This window comes from Ceratotherium simum, chromosome 16 (assembly GCF_057802395.1).
Source record: "Ceratotherium simum simum isolate JZ-2026a chromosome 16, ASM5780239v1, whole genome shotgun sequence".
In the NCBI taxonomy this organism is placed as follows: Eukaryota; Metazoa; Chordata; class Mammalia; order Perissodactyla; family Rhinocerotidae; genus Ceratotherium; species Ceratotherium simum.
Window position 1 is genome coordinate 13,176,198 of NC_141915.1, and position 15,667 is coordinate 13,191,864.

The 15,667-nt window shown below is 47.1% G+C and overlaps 4 protein-coding genes across 7 annotated transcripts in view; 1 reads left to right on the forward strand and 3 right to left on the reverse strand.

Moving 5' to 3' along the window:
* KIAA0753 (KIAA0753 ortholog) overlaps window positions 1-4,974 on the reverse strand; it is a 54,856-nt gene extending 49,882 nt beyond the window's left edge. For 2 of the 4 annotated variants that reach the window (XR_015554652.1, XM_004433242.3), the window contains exon 1: window positions 74-894. The gene's annotated coding sequence lies outside the window, so the exon portion shown is untranslated. Of the gene's footprint in view, window positions 1-73; window positions 895-4,751 lie in introns of those variants that run through there. The other 2 variants (XM_087440597.1, XM_087440601.1) reach the window with 1 other exon arrangement.
* LOC147914914 (uncharacterized) lies at window positions 957-4,558 on the reverse strand. Its single transcript, XM_087440596.1, has one exon. The coding sequence runs from the start codon at window positions 4,449-4,451 to the stop codon at window positions 975-977; it is 3,477 nt and encodes a 1,158-aa protein (XP_087296722.1). The 5' UTR covers window positions 4,452-4,558; the 3' UTR covers window positions 957-974.
* Window positions 4,975-5,041: 67 nt separating the features above from the next.
* TXNDC17 (thioredoxin domain containing 17) lies at window positions 5,042-7,679 on the forward strand. Its single transcript, XM_004433243.3, has 4 exons — window positions 5,042-5,350; window positions 5,909-5,990; window positions 6,767-6,842; window positions 7,491-7,679. Exons 1-4 carry the CDS (start codon window positions 5,206-5,208, stop codon window positions 7,557-7,559), a joined length of 372 nt encoding a protein of 123 aa, XP_004433300.3. The 5' UTR covers window positions 5,042-5,205; the 3' UTR covers window positions 7,560-7,679.
* A 1,147-nt stretch (window positions 7,680-8,826) lies between these two features.
* On the reverse strand, window positions 8,827-15,576 carry MED31 (mediator complex subunit 31). The gene is made up of 4 exons (XM_004433244.3): window positions 15,453-15,576; window positions 14,525-14,602; window positions 14,141-14,237; window positions 8,827-9,185 (listed from the first exon to the last, which is right to left on the reverse strand). Exons 1-4 carry the CDS (start codon window positions 15,478-15,480, stop codon window positions 8,993-8,995), a joined length of 396 nt encoding a protein of 131 aa, XP_004433301.1. The 5' UTR covers window positions 15,481-15,576; the 3' UTR covers window positions 8,827-8,992.
* Between the last annotated feature and the right edge of the window lie 91 nt (window positions 15,577-15,667).

The window sequence follows — 15,667 nt, forward strand, 5'->3', positions numbered from 1 at the left end:
TCCTTACAGACACTTTATTACCCCTGCACTCATCTTGTGCTGATCAACACGCTTGGCTCATGTTGTTATTTACCTATTTCACAGGTATATGTCTCATCTTCCCAGCTAGACAAGATTCCTTGAGGGTAAGGGCCTTGTCTTGCTCTTCTCTGCTATTTCCCACAACACAGTGCTTTGCGCATAGTAGACAATTTAACTCAACGTTTGTTGAATTAAGCTGATTTTCCATAAACTGACTAGTTTTAAACATACTGGGCAATTTGTTCTCAAAAAATTCCATAGTAAATCATTTGGGAAATTGAGGTTTAAAAAAATCCCTAATTTAAGCTTTTGAATAAACCCAAAGTTTGTTGACTGGATTTGCTTAAAAACAGACACATCTGTAGGAACATAAGGGCAGCTGTCCAAGATTCCTTATTTCTAAGGCTGTAGAGACACGATCAAAAATGAAGATGGGAGGAGGCACATGAGCGAGGCAATCCCATCCGGCTTGACACCACCACAGTTCAGGGGCTGGAGTGCAGACGGAACGGGCCTGCAGAATTGGGGCCAGGGCATCTGCAACATTAATGTGGTCAGCACTTTGCCCCTGGATGCCAAAGGCCTAATAATCCATTCTCCACTAGGAAAAAAACTAAGGGATCCCCACAGTTCCAGGATATCTCGAGTGATGCTACACACACGTACAAACACACATACACATACGAAGTCCAGAGACACCCACCCCCAAACTGTTCCCCCATACAAAGTCCTGGGACATCCCTCTCCTTGCAATCTGTCCCTTTCCCATTGCTCCAGGAAACCCCCCAATTTGTTACCCCACATACTGTGGGACATCTCCACAAAGTATCTCTCTCCCCCATCCTGAAACACCCCTATGGCCTGTGCCTTCATCCACAACCCAGGACAAATCTCCCCCCAATCTGTTCCCTCCCAAAGAGCCCCAGGACCCCCCGACTTGTTCCCTACACATACTACTGGAACATTCCCCTCAATCTGTCCTCCCCCACGTAATTTTCTCCCAAATTGCTCCCCCTGGCTCCGACTCCAGATGCTCCTTCGCTCTGTCTCCTCCCACTCTGCTGTGAGCGATCTCTGAAATGGCCAATGCCGGTTTCCTCCCTCGAAACTGGGGGCACTTCCACAGCTTCATTCACCCCCCTAGTCGTTCTTGCCCCTGACACTTCTGGCACATTCTCATAGTCTGTTTCGTCTCCCACAGACCTTGGGCAGCTCCACAACCTCGTCCCCTGCCCAGAGGTATAAGACACGCCCACTGCCTTGCTCCTCCCCAGGGTACTTCTACCTCCTGTCTCCTCCACTGAAGCCCCAGGTCCCTCTGTGGACTGACTCCTCACTGCTGTGAGGCCTGAGACAGCCGCATTCATTTCTTCTCCTGCAGACCCAGTCACCCACACTGCAGCAGGCACACGCCCTGCCATGGGAACTCCTACGGCTGCAAGCACCCCCAAAGCCAGAGGTACCCTTACAGCCTCAGGGACTGTTCCATTGGGTCTCCCTCTCTGCAGGCCTGAGACACCTTCAGAGCCAATCTCCCCATCCACAGGTCCTGGAGCCCGGGCAGCAGCGGACAGCTCAGGAGCTGGTCTCCTTCCCCATACACCTGAGACATCCCCAGAACTAGCATTGCCCACCATGGGCCCAGGGACCCCAGCAGCTGCGGGCACTCCCACAGCCATGGAAACACTAGCAGCCACGGGCATCTCAGCAATCTGTTTTCTTCTCGATAAGCCTGAGAGACCCCCAGAGAGTATCTCCTCTCCCCTTGACCCAGGCACCCCCATGGCTGTGCACAGCCCCACAGCCATGGATACCCCTGTAGTCTGTCTCCCTGAAGACAAGCCTGAGACACTCCCAAGGCCCATCTTTTCCCCCAGGGGCCCAGGCATCCTGGCCATGGTGGGCATCCCCATCCTTGTGGAACTCTTGGCATCTGCTGGTCCTCGCACTGTCTCTCTCTCTCCCCACAAACCTGAGACACCTCTAGAACCAGTCTCCTCCCGTACAGGCCTAGACCCCCCGAGAGCCACCGGCTCCCTGCCAGCTGTGGACACCCCCGCAGTCACAGGTAGTCCTGCAGTCTGTCTCCTTCCTGGCAAGTGTGAGAACGCCCCAGAGCCAGTCTCCACCCCCAGAGGACCAGGCACGCTAGGAGCTGTGGGCACCTCAGCAGCCATAGGAACCCCGGCACTCTGTCTCCTTCCCCAAGATCTTAGGACACCCCCAGAGCCAGTCTCCTCCCCCACAGGCTCAGGTACCTCAGGAGCCACGGAAACCCTGTCAGTCACGGGAACTCCGATAGCCTGTCTCCTTCCCCATGATCCTGGGAAAGCCACAGAACCAGTCTCCTCTCCCACAGACCACAGCTCCTCAGGAGCCAGGGGCACTCCTGGAGCCGCGGGTTCTCCAACAGTACGAATCCTCTCCCACAGGTTCGAGACATCTCTGGAGCTGCCTTCCTGACACACAGGGCCAGACACCCACACAGCAGCAGGTGCCCTGGCAGGCACTCTTCCAGACCTGGGCACACCCATAGCTGTGGGGACCCCTGCTGGGGCACACCTGTGCTTGGGCACACCTGCTGCCTCAGGCAGCCCCACTGTCTCAGACAACCCCACAGCCTGTCTTCTCCTGCACAGACATGAAACATCCCCACAGCCAGTCTCTTGATCCACAGACCCAGGTACTCCTAAAGCTGTAGGTACCAGAGCCCCTTGCTCCCCCATAGCCTGCCTCCTTTCCCACAGACTCAGGACATGCCCACAGTATGTCTCCTCCCCAGCAACCCCCGGCACTGCCTCAGCCAGAGCCTGCTGCCTATCCCAAAGGCCTGGGACACCACCCAGGCTGTTCTGTTCTCCCACGGCTCCCGGTACCACCACAGCCTGGGACACCCCCACAGGCTGGTCTCTTCTCCACAGATCCGGGACACTCCCACAGCCTGTCTCCTTCCCCAAAGCCCTAGGTACTCCCATAGCCTGTTCTATACTCCACAGGCCTGGGGCACCCCCAGGACCTGCCTCCTGATCATCAGAACCAGATACCTCTGCAGTCTGTGCAGCTTCCCATGGCCCTGGGTCACCTCCGGAACCTGTCTCTACCCACACAGCCTGTCCCCTTTCCCTGAATCCTGGGTCACCCCCACATCTAGTTTCATCTTCAATAGCACAAGGCAACCCTACAGGCTGTCTGGTGCCCCACAGGCCAGGGATACCCCCAGGGCCTATCTCCTCCATGGCTTGTCTCCCCCGCCACATGCCTGAGGCACCCACAGAGGTAGTTTCCTCCTCCACAGCATCTGGCACCCCCGCAACCTGTCCCCTTCCCCATAAGCCTGGGGTATCCCCACAGGCTGCCTCTTGAGTCAGAGCCCCAGGCACCTGCACGGACTGCCCTCTCTCCCACAGACCTACAGCACCCCCACAGCCTATTCCTCTCTCTTCAGCTCTGGGTACCTCCACAGCCTCAGGCCACTCCATGGCCCCAGGCACCCCCACAGTCAGTCCTTTTCCCCAAGGGCCTGGGGCAACCCCATAGCCTATCTCCTCCACAGCCCCAGGCACCCCCACAGCTTCTCTTCTCCCCAGCAGGTGCGGGGCAATCCCTGAACTTGTCTCCGGACTCCCAGCCACACCCACAAGAGGCACCCTCATAGCCTGTCCTTGCCCACACAAGCCTGAGGTCCTCTCACAGCCTGCCCCTATGCCTCCAGCTGTAGATACTCCCGCGGCCTGGGAGACTGCCCTAGCCTGTCCTTTCACCCACGGTCCTGTGAGACCACCACAGCTGGTCTCTACCCATGAAGGCCGGCCAGGAATACCCCTTTCAACTGGCCCCTCTCCTGCAGGCACAGGATGGAGCTCGACTCTGCTTCCCTCCGCACATCCCGAAGCTGCCCTCATAGCCTGCACCTTCAACCACAGTTCCAGAATACTCTCATGGCCCATAGATCCCGGACGACCTTTTCTCTCACAGCCCCGAGGACTCCTATAAACTGTCTCCTCCTCCTCCCCAGTGCCAGTCACCCACACAGATCCGGCAGGCCCCACCACCTGGGGTTCACCCAGAGCCCCGTTCACCCACACAGTCCCAGGGTCCCCTGCAGCCTCAATCGAGCCTGCAGTGCCAGATGTCCCCGAAGCCTCGTTCGCCCCAGCGGCCTCGGCTGTCTCTGCCGCCTGTCTTCTCCCCCATGGCCGCCGACAATCGTGAAGCCTTTCTGCACTCACACAGCTCGTCTCCCACACCGAGGACCTCGCCCGGTGCCTCGCTCCACGGCCTCGGGACGTCCCTGGAGCCCCTCTCTTCCCCCACGGCCGCCGAAGTCCGCGCCCCGACCTGCTGGGCCCCACGCAGCGACCCGGCCTCTCTGCCGCTAGCTCGCCCCCGCGCAGCCTGGGCACGGCCCCACCGCCAGTCGCCCTGCTCATAGCTCGAGGACAAGTCCCGCCTTCCCCAACGCGGCCCCAGGGCACCTTCTGTCTTAGCCCCTCGCTCCCAAGGCTGCTCCCCACACGCACTCACACACTCAGCTCCAGCCCTCGCAGCCTCACTCCCTCCCAGCCGCCCGCCCCCCAGTCCCCGGCCCCCCCACTAAAGCCTAGGCAGGAGAAAAGGTAATTAGGGGCGACGAGCGACAGGATCCGCCCCGGGTGAAGGTCTCCTCTCCCCCAGGTCCATGACTCCTAACGCAGCTGCCCAGAATCCCCCCAGCTCCGGCCCGAGCCCACCTGGCCTGGGGCGAGGCGCGGCTACCGGGAAGCGGGCAGCGGGGGCCGCAACTAGGCCTCGCTTCCGGCCGCTCGCCTAGTCGCCATAGCAACAAGCGCAGGGCGGCTTGGGAGCCGTTAAGGCTCCGGAGCTACCCAAGGGTCCACGGGCTGCATGGCAGCAGGTTTTGCAGCCACTGTACATGGGGCCGGGGCCGGGACCACAGTGGGGCACAAGCCTGGGTTTCGGAGCGGAGCCAGCACGGAAAGACCTGAGAAACGAAGACAGAAAGACGGTGCAGATGAGTTATGGCCGCCAGAGGCTCCCGTAGCACCTCAGAGCCTTGCTGGCTCCTCCAGGCACCGCCCAGCTCCCAGCCCACCCGGAAACAGCTTCGCCCCGCCCCACGTGGGCCCCCGCCCCGCGGCGGCGCAGCCTGAAGACACCTCCCGCGGTGCCCGGCGTGCTCTCCCGATGGCCCGCTACGAGGAGGTGCGAGTGTCCGGCTTTGAGGAGTTCAGCCGGGCTGTGGAGCAGCACAAGGGCAAGATCATTTTCGCCTACTTCACCGGCTCTAAGGACGCCGGAGGGAAAAGCTGGTGCCCCGACTGCGTGCAAGGTGAGGCGGGATTCGGGGGCTGCTGCCCAGAGGAAGTAGCAGGAAGGCCGAAGCTATGGCCAAAGAGCAGGGCTGAAAAGAGGCCGAAGGGGTCTTGTTCCCGGAGACCCGCGGGGCGATCTGAGCTGTCATCGTGCCTCCTTTTCCTTCCCTGTTCACTTTCCTCCTCCTGTTAAGTCCTTCCCTGCCCCGCTAGAGTACTCTTCTACCATTCGACCCAGTAATCTGGGAACCTAATCCTTTAACTTTCCACTTCCCCAGTATGATTAGTGTCTTACAGGAGACGTGAGTCGGTCTCCTTTCGGTAAGTCAGCCAATATTTAAGCCTTTCATTTTGGGCGCTGCGGCGTGGGGACAAATAAGGACTGGGACTTGGTCCTTACCCTTAAAGTGGCTCTCAAATCAGAAAGAACACCTGACTTTGGTTAACCTCCTCAGTTAACTGCAGGTTAAAGTCTGAGTACTTACCAAGGCGGAGGGGAGGGGCGGGGGATGCGGTTTATCAGTGACTGATTATAGAGCTGATGTGTAATAATTTTCTATCAACTTTTTTAAAAGCTGAACCAGTCGTACGAGAGGGGCTGAAGCATGTTAGTGAAGGATGTGTGTTCATCTACTGCCAAGTAGGAGAAAGACCTTAGTAAGTGGCAATGTATACCCTATTTACCAGACATGTTCTAGACTCGTGCAAACATAGGCGGGAAGGGCCTCGGGACTCAGGTTTTGCAATCTAACTTACAGTCGGATAAGTCAAGCAATTACAAGATATTAAATACAAATTAGGGGCTCGCCTGGTGGTGCAGTGGTTACTTGGCACTTTCTGCTTGCTTTGGCGGCCCAGGGTTCACCAGTTCAGATCCTGGGCATGGACCTACTCACCGCTCATCAAGCCATGCTGAGGCGGGTCCCATACAGAAGAGCTACAACCCTACAACTATGTAGGGTTGTAGAACTATGTTGAACAAGCTGAACTATGTTCAACTATGTAGAAGAGCTACAACCCTACAACTATGATACACAACTATGTACTGGGGCTTTGGGGAGAAAAAAGGAAAAAAAAAAGGAGGAAGACTGGCAACAGATGTTAGCGCAGGGCCAGTCTTCCTCAAAAAAAAAAAATACAAATTAAACATTCAAATGATCAGCCACTTGTATTAAGTAACGATAATTCAATAAATTTGGCCTGGTGTGAGTTCAGAACTTAACTGTCTTTACATTTATTTTATATCTTAGTCACACTTTATATGGAAACTTTGCACAGGGGAATAGGTAAGTCATAGTCCTCTAGGTTTTTTACATGTTTACAACAAAAACAATGATTACTAAAAAACTAAATGTAGGAATATATCAACTATTAAGCAAACTGTAAGAAACTAAGTTAATGTTTCTCATGATCACTTTTTCTTTTCGAAATAGTTGGAAAGATCCAAATAATGACTTCAGAAAAAATTTGAAAATAACTGCAGTGCCTACACTACTAAAATATGGAACAGTGAGTATCTTTCTTTAACTGACTTGGGGCAACAATTCACCCTGTGAAAACTCTTTTAACTTGCGCCGAATTCAAATTTGAAAAGATCTGGACATTTCATCCCAAACATCATACTGCTGTTCAGAGTGCATTAAAAACATACAACCTGGCTGTCCATCCCTATGGCCAATCCCAATAAACTACTAATAATGCAAATATCTAAATATTAGGTCTTTTTCATGCTTTTTTTTTAAAGCTACTCTTTTAAAATTCTATAAGCACTGCTCAAGAAAGTTGGTTAACATGTAATTCCTTAAAATGCTGCCATCAATGGTTGTTTTCTATTTAATCCATAATTTTGCTTGAAAAGAAACAGTACCTCCTTTGGTTGAGTCATGGCCCTGGGATTTAAATTAAAGAGTTGAGGGCAGGGGATGGCACTGGGCTTGCTGTCTCCTATTTTAGTCTACGGAGCCAAGTATTTTAATGACTCATCTTAAGGCAAATATCTTAACTATTTCATAAAACTTGTTACAACTAGTTGATAGTTGATGAATGGCATAATTTCTCTGTTCCAAGATTTGTGTCATTCAAGGCAGAACAACTCATTCCCTTCCTAATAATATTTTTGTAGCTGCAGTTTAAGATTTGACTGTTCTTCCCTTACAGCCTCAAAAACTGGTAGAATCTGAGTGTCTTCAGGCCAACCTTGTGGAGATGATGTTCTCTGAAGATTAAGATTTGATTATGGCAATTGTGTCTTGATTTCCTGATTTGCTCCGGTAGTAAAAAAAAAACTGCATACTTGTTTTGAATTCATGTTAGCAACAAGTAAATAAACGATGATCTAAAAAAAAATCTGGTATATGTCTAACCAATAGAGTTCTATTAAAATGCTCATGAACCCTCAGTTTGCTTGTAATATATGGATAGCTTTAAGATACAGGTAAAATAAGTCTTCGGAGTGTCAGTAATAGCACAAAGGATTGTATTATTAAAGGTGATAGAAATATCTAAAAACCCCTAATAGTGAAGTAGGCAGCTTCCAAATCTCTAAAAGAGTTAGGATCTTTTACCTTAAATTCCATGCATTTACCAAGAACTGTTATGCTAAAACACCTTCTTTGGGTTTAGAATGTAGAACTTAAGCTAACCACTGAAGGAAAGCACAACACGCCTAACTCAGCCCCTGCTTCATGCAGGCACCTGTGTCTCACAGCTTTCTGAATGTGCTCCACTCGGCCTGGGATGAGGTGGGTGGCAGAGAGAGGTCGGAGACTATATAACTTAGTGGGGAGAAGCACTCCAACCCATGAGTCAGTCACACTGATTACCATTTACTAGCTGTGTAACCGCAGGCAAATTACTTAACCTGTCTAAACTTCAGTTTCCTCCTTTATGAACAAGGATTGTTCTGGCAATAAAATGAGAATGCAACTAAGCACTTAACATAGTGCCTGGTTTGTGGTATCTGCCAAATAAATGTTAGCTTTCCCAAATAAGCACAAGTATTTGAGGCTCCTCATCTTTGTACTAGACTAAGGTCAAGAATCCAATTAGTAGTTAACCACCAATCTTCTCCCTGCCATCAACAGGTCAGTGACATACCAATGATTCTTCTTTAAAACTCTCTCGCAAAGCAAGTGGTGATACAAGTATGACTTCCTCTCCTGCAGAATTTAAGAACCTTTATGCACTGCCTGCTCTCTGACTGAAAGAGGTCACTGACTCTATTCCCCTCATTCTACACTAAGAGAGGTGGAGTAGCTGATCTGAGGGACAGTAAGGTTCCAGGAGACAGACTTGCCCCAGGCCCCACTGTACATCAGGAACAGAGCTAGGCCTAGAGTTCAGGATATTTGGTGGCCCTCTCCTTACCCCATCCCCCTTTGCCCCCTTAAATTGGTCTAAAGCACCTAATGTTTCTGCTCTTATTCAGTTGACTGTGTTAAATACTAATAAAAACTTACAAATCCACGGGGAAATCAAAGCAGAACAATTCTGGTTTACCAGAAATAATCTATTAACAATAAAAAGTTAGTTGCATTAAATAGTCCACTAAAGGTTCTAGGTGCTACCACAATAAAGGTAGGTAGGAAGAGTCTCTTTTCGTCTTCACTGTACAAAAGCAATATATGCATGTCTTAAGAGCCTAGTCTGGATCCAGCTTTTCATTTTCCTGATGTGTTATTCTGCTGTTGCTGCTCTGCCAGGGCTTGCTGAAGACGCATCCGCTTCCGAGAATAGTGCTGCCAGTGCAGAATTTGCTGCTCATCAATAAATTTCGCACACTGAGCATTCACCAGCTCCTTGCGGAAGTGTTCATATTGGAGCAGTTCTAACATGTGCAAACACTGAGGGTACCTGGGTTTAAGTTTATAAGTTAATGATCGACATAATTTAAATCAATAATGCCAAGCTCTAATTCAGTTACTCACTTAAAATTGATCTTGTAGCCTACCATTTCTATAACATTAACTTAGAACACTTTGGTAGTATAGAGTTCTTTGTTTTCCTGCTTATGCAAAGAAGCTAGTCATCAAAGGTCAGCATGAAGCAAATTTTCAAAAATGAGAAAACTCAAGTTCAGAAAAATTAAATAACTTGCCCAAGACCACACAGTAACTGGTAAGCAGAGTCAACATTTGAGGCAAATCATGCTATTCTATTCTGATGATTTCCAAAATGAGGAACATGAACACTTTTTATTTTAGTAATTATATGTTTAATTGATAACTACTGGTTTTCCATCAGTAATGATAAAAAGACAACTTTTATTTTAAAAGTGAGTCAATTTAAGAAAGAACTATGCACAAATATTGTACTCTAGTTTTCCACAGGGATAGCAATTCTGAAATTATGTATACTCTAAGATTGAGCAAATACGTAAGTAAATACACTAGGGATAAAGACAGCCAAATTTCTGGCTATCAGAAAAAGAGTTATAGATAAGGAAAGGGGGAAGGCTAGAATGAACCCTGTTGTTGAGCTGGAATGCAGTATGAACTCACGGCCTTTTAATATATAGAGACAGAGAAAGAGGTATGGCTGTGTGTGTATATATACACAGACATACACAGAGTTCCTAGCTTTGTGTGCTGAGAGGGCCTAGAAGCAATGACACTGTGGTACCAATGAATACACTTAGTGCCCAGACGGTGGGTTTTAAATAGCATTTTCCAGAGTTCCTTGGAGAAACAGCTGATTCCAGGGCTAAGGCAGGGAAAGTACAAGATGAGCCTGGAATATTATGTAGTGCCAGAAAAGTGCTCAAAAAATTATGAAGATAAGTCACAAGTACTCAGGAGCCAATCTGAAAGGGCTCCCAATGGCCACATCTGGAATCACCAGAGCAAGAAAATATATAATTATAATCCACAAGCCAAAAATAAGAATCCAAGAGTCCATATTAATGTAACTTTTTTAAATGAATAAATAAATTGGAAACAAAGGTTCCTTCCTTACAACTGAATTCCTACTAACAAAAGTAGAAAGAATGATGGAATTAGAAAATCAACACAGTAGGAGCCGGCCCCATGGTGTAGCGGTTAAGTGCATGCGCTCCGCTGCTGGCAGCCCAGGTTTGGATCCCGGGCGCCCACCGACGCACCGCTTGTCAGACCATGCTGTGGCGGCATCCCACATAAAGTGGAGGAAGATCGGCACAGATGTTAGCTCAGGGCCAGTCTTCCTCAGCAAAAAGAGGAGGATTGGCATGGATGTTAGCTCAGGGCTGATCTCCCTCGCAAAAAAAAAAAAAAAAAAAGAAAGAAAATCACCACAGTAAAAATTGTTTCAGGGCCGGCCCCGTGGCTTAGCGGTTAAGTGCGGAGTGCGGGCGCTCCGCTACTGGCGGCCTGGGTTCAGATCCCAGGCGCGCATCAACGCACCACTTCTCCGGCCATGCTGAGGCCGCGTCACACATACAGCAACTAGAAGGATGTGCAACTATGACATGCAACTATCTACTGGGGCTCTTGGGGGGGGGAAAAGGGAGGAGGATTGGCAATAGATGTTAGCTCAGAGCCGGTCTTCCTCAGCAAAGAGAGGAGGATTAGCACGGATGTTAGCTCAGGGCTGATCTTCCTCACAAAAAAAAAAAAAAAAATTGTTTCAGGCAAGTGTCTTCAATAGATGCTACAGTTAGTGGGTAAAAGTATGACTGTGGAACAAGATATTTACATAGTCCCAAAGCATTTCTTCACAAGATACTTATTAAATACAAAAGGAAAAATAGTAACTTGATATGGAGAAAACTTGCAGCCACCACCTCAACCAAGTGATCAAAATTAACATCACCAGTAGTGGGACAAACTGACTTCTTGTGACTCCTGATATACCAAGAAGGACACAACATCACTTCTGCTTCACATTCATGGGGGAAAAAAAGACCAATGAACTCAGATTAAAAGAGACTAAGAAGACATGACAACAAATGCAGCATATGAGCCTAGACTGAATACTGTCCAGACATAGGACATTAGTGAGACAATTGGCAAAATCTGAATGAGGTCTGCAGATGAGACATTAATATTAATATTCTGACTTTGATCATTGTACTGTGGTTATATAAGATGTTAATATTTAGAATATCTGGGTAAAGAATATATAGGAATTCTCTACATTTTTCCAGCTGTTTTGTAAGTGAAATTATTTCAAATGGAAAAGACAAAATTTAAATGAATCAATTAAAAACCATTAAACCATACAGGGAGTAGGCAGATGGAGCTAAAATTGTACAAGTGGTATACAAATGACTGAAGTTTGGGAAACAGTATACTACAGCAGTGCTTCTCAAATTTTAATGTGCACATCAATCACTTGTTAAAATGCAGATTCTGATTTAGTAGGTCTGGGGTAGGGCCTGGGCACTGCATTTCCAACAGGCTCCTTAGTGATACCAACGCTGCTGGTCTGAGGACCACATTGAGTAGCAAGGCCCAAGACCACACTGTCCTTCCAAGATATTACAGGTTTGCTATCTATACTCCAAAGATACACAGTTGCTTGTAACTGTTAGTAGCTAAGCCTAGAATGCTCTACTCACACCTACCCTGGCTATTTCCTTTCACGAGGGCATTAGTAGTTAAAAAGACCTGGGTTTGAATACCAGCTCTGCCATTCACCAGCTGGGTGGCCTTGAACAAGGTACTTAACCTCTCTAGGATTCAGTTTCTTCATCTGTAAAATAAGTTAATGTGACAACCAAGAGAATGGTCCCGAGTAGTATTTAGTCAATAACTGGAATTTAGACACACAGTGATTATTTATCAAACTTGTAGAAGACAATGCTCAAAATACATTAAATGACAGAATAAGGAATTGTAAATATTTTGATAGGCTACAATTATAGCATTAACCAACAAGATGAAATAGAAGAGGTACAAAAGGAAAGTTCTGCATTTAGATTTTTAAAAAGTAAACAAGACATAAATGGATAATCCAATTAACAGCATTGATGAAAATAAGAACTGAAGATTTTAGACATGAAGCTCCCAGCAAGTCAACAATGTGAATCCTTGCCCCCCACGCCCCAAAAAAGTAATGTAAACTTAAGGTGAACTAATAAAAGTGTAACGTGCATGTGAGGAAAAAAATGCTATTTGGTCCACTATACCCTCACATCTGAAAGGCCTGTGTTTAGTTCTTGGCTGAATAACATAAAGCACAATTGCAAAATAACCAAAGTAGGGCACATGAGAAATGGCTGAAGGTAGTTGAGAAAAATAGATGTAAGAGATATATTACAGTTGCAGGTACTGGCTATTAGTGAAGCAGGTCAAATGGTGGAAAGTGTCTAGAAGAGGCAGCTGCTCCTCAGCTCTAGCCAGTTGTTGACTTGGAAGAATGAGACCTGGGGTTACCAGATCTTCCAGATTTTAAAGACAGCTAGAAATCCGGATTGTTATATGAAACTTTCCAATCTTTAAATGTTGGCAACTATTAAAAAAACAAAAACTTCGTGCAGACTGAATGAAATGCCCACTGGGGTTAATTTGCAACCTCTCTTGAATTTAAATATCTGCAAGGCCATTGCTTTAAGAGGGCATAGACTGGTTCTGGATTAATTCAGGGACAAAACTAGGAATGTGGCTTGAAGCTATAATATAAGGAAGAATTTTCTAGCATATAGCTAACAATAGAATTGGCTGTTCCTGAACAGAGCAATATATGCTCACTGGAAACCTCCAGCCAGAGTGTAGATGACCATCTCAGCAATGTGCGGGTGAAACTGATCTTGATGGTGTCTTTAGATTTAGTGTCCAACACTAAGTCTCTAGGTCTACATACATATAACATGTTGCAATCTAATAAAAAAGTCTCTTCTCTGGATTATTAAATGAATAAGTGGTTGTTTATAAAGGGCCAGTAAGGGTGCAAAGGGTCCTGCAGGCAGCAAGAGGATGTGGGCTTCGTTAATCAGTTGTTTTCTTAGACACAGATTAGACAAGTGACTTGGATAAAGTACAAACTTGAAACATCTTCCTCTCCAACTTACTGTTTGTTTAGGGAAAAAAAGACAAAAAGTTTCACTATTGCTTTTTAACTACCTGGTTAAGACAAAGCAGAAATATGAGTTCAAAGTTTATTTTTTACCATTAAAAAGGAATAGGTTTGTGATTATAACATGCTTCTTTCAATTTAGTAAGCCTTAAAATGACATCTGTTGCACAACCCAAGTGCTAAATATACATATATATATTTTTTTTTAAATAAGCACAGTGCTTGGCGCATAGGCGGCCCTATAAAAAGACAGCAGCTATTAAGACTCAGGTAAGGTTACCTCCTCCGGAAACCTTCCTTAGAAGTACCCCTTTCTATGTTCTTTAATTTTCAGCCTATGGCTATGTCGTTGCATTTATAGATTGTGGGTTCCTTGGGATCAGAAATCCAGTGAGATGGGGTACAAGGTAAGGTCAGACAGTTCAGGGCCAGAATATACAGGGCTTTAGCTCAAGAAAAGAGACTGTATTTGATTCTACATACAATGGGAAGCTACTGAAAGGTGCCAAGCAAGAAACTGACATGTTGCGATTTACATTTTTAAGAGATCAAGTTGGTTTCTGAAAATTATTTTGCTTTGTTTGGCTTGGCAGGGGCAGGGGGGTAAGAGTGGAAGCAGGGATAACCCATGAGTAGATTACTGCAATAATCCAAGTTAGAGATGAATGTGTCTTGTATTAAGGTGGTGGCAACTAAAAGAAGTGGAGAGATTCAAAATATATTTTTTCCAATGTGAAACTAAGAAGTCTGTTGAATACAGTGTTTTGGAGTATAATAAAGTATATACATATTTAGGACTATAAAATTAAACTTACTTTAGATACTTGGCATATTCTGGTTCTTTCCAGTAAAGCAAGTACTTAAGGTAATTAACAAAAGCTTTGTCTTTGAAGTAACCTCTTTGGGCAAGAACTGAAAGGCATAAGAAAAAAAACACATCTGTAGAGCAAACCAATCCTTGAACTACTGATTTGTAACTCCTAACATAAAGAATTTACTTATATAACATTCCCACCACCAACAGATACTGAATTCAAAACACAAGTCACAGTTTGCTCAATTATATATATACCAGTACAAGTGTAGCATTAATTATGTTCAATTGAGAACCTATAAAAGTAGTTACTATCATGAATTGCAACTCTTCTGTCAGAAATCATTAATAGCTACTTAATTCAATGAGGTGCTCAACAACTTACAATTAAGGTAATTTGGGTTGGCTAAACACTGCACAAATTCCAACTCCAACTGAAACCGAAGTCGATTTCCAGCATCATCTAGGAGAAAAGATAGCAAAAATTATCCAACATAAAGGTCACTCTATATAATATTGATTTGTAGAAAGAAAACAGCAGTAAAGAAAAACACGACTAATGCTGAGATTCATTTCTGAATAGAGAAGGGCATGTGATGGTTTTCCTACACTGAGTGTGGGAGGAGATAAACCTTCCTTAGAAGTCTAAGAAAAGCAAAGCCCTGATTAAAAGGAGTAAGTTAGAAGTTTCTCTCAAGTTAAAGAGACGTCATCAAAGAAAATAGGAACTCACACGGGGCAGAATATTTATCACCTGTGAGCCACTACGTAGGGATTTTTAACAGTGACCACTGGGGTACGTTGTAATAACTGTGCCTTCCCCCATTTCAGTAATGCATTACAACAACTTGTTAAGTAATTAAGTTAAGCAAAGCTAGGTGAATGCTAAATCAAGAAAACATTTAGAAAGCAAGCTGAAAAGGAAAGTACGCAAGATCAAGGAGTGTGTCGCATGTGAGAAGCGTCAGTGGCAGAATAACACACAACTTTGTCCACGATATTTCAAACTTCTGCAAGCTCATTTGAGAGGCAGAAACAAATCGAGGAACGGTTTAAGACCGAAGTCCTCTCCCTTAGTCTCGCCGACGCCGGGAAGCCACTGTGGTCGGTGTTTGAACAACAGGTGGGGAAAAAGGATCTCCGAACAAACCAACTCAGAAAAGGCCAAACTACCTCCCAGCTTCCCCCTCCCGGTCCGAACTCCATCCCTGCCGGGAGTCAGGCCTGGAAGGAGCCGCCGGGGAAGCGAGAAGAGGGGTCTGGGCCCGCGACAGTCCTATTTGCGAAGACCCGCGACTCCGAGCGCCGCTTACCTGTCTCCATAGCGACGGCCGCAGCCATCACAAGCTAACACGCTAAGTCGCCACCAGCCGGACACAGCAGCCCCGCGTAGCGCTGGGGCAGGTTCCGGAAGCCGCGGCTCCCCTTCCTGTCGCGGAGCACTGTGGGATGTGGGGGCGGGGACAGCCTCGCGCCGGGGCCGGAGGCTCCGCCCATCCAGGCCCGTCCCGGCCCCGCCCGCGCAGGC

Coding starts and splice junctions, on each gene's coding strand:
- LOC147914914 (XM_087440596.1), bottom strand. CDS start 4,451: ATGAGCAGGGCGACTGGCGGTGGGGCCGTGCCCAGGCTGCGCGGGGGC.
- TXNDC17 (XM_004433243.3), top strand. CDS start 5,206: ATGGCCCGCTACGAGGAGGTGCGAGTGTCCGGCTTTGAGGAGTTCAGC. Junction 5,351..5,908: donor GTGCCCCGACTGCGTGCAAG/GTGAGGCGGGAT, acceptor CTTTTTTAAAAG/CTGAACCAGTCGTACGAGAG. Junction 5,991..6,766: donor CAAGTAGGAGAAAGACCTTA/GTAAGTGGCAAT, acceptor TTTTCGAAATAG/TTGGAAAGATCCAAATAATG.
- MED31 (XM_004433244.3), bottom strand. CDS start 15,480: ATGGCTGCGGCCGTCGCTATGGAGACAG. Junction 14,603..15,452: donor GGCCGTCGCTATGGAGACAG/GTAAGCGGCGCT, acceptor CTTTTCTCCTAG/ATGATGCTGGAAATCGACTT. Junction 14,238..14,524: donor CAACCCAAATTACCTTAATT/GTAAGTTGTTGA, acceptor TATGCCTTTCAG/TTCTTGCCCAAAGAGGTTAC.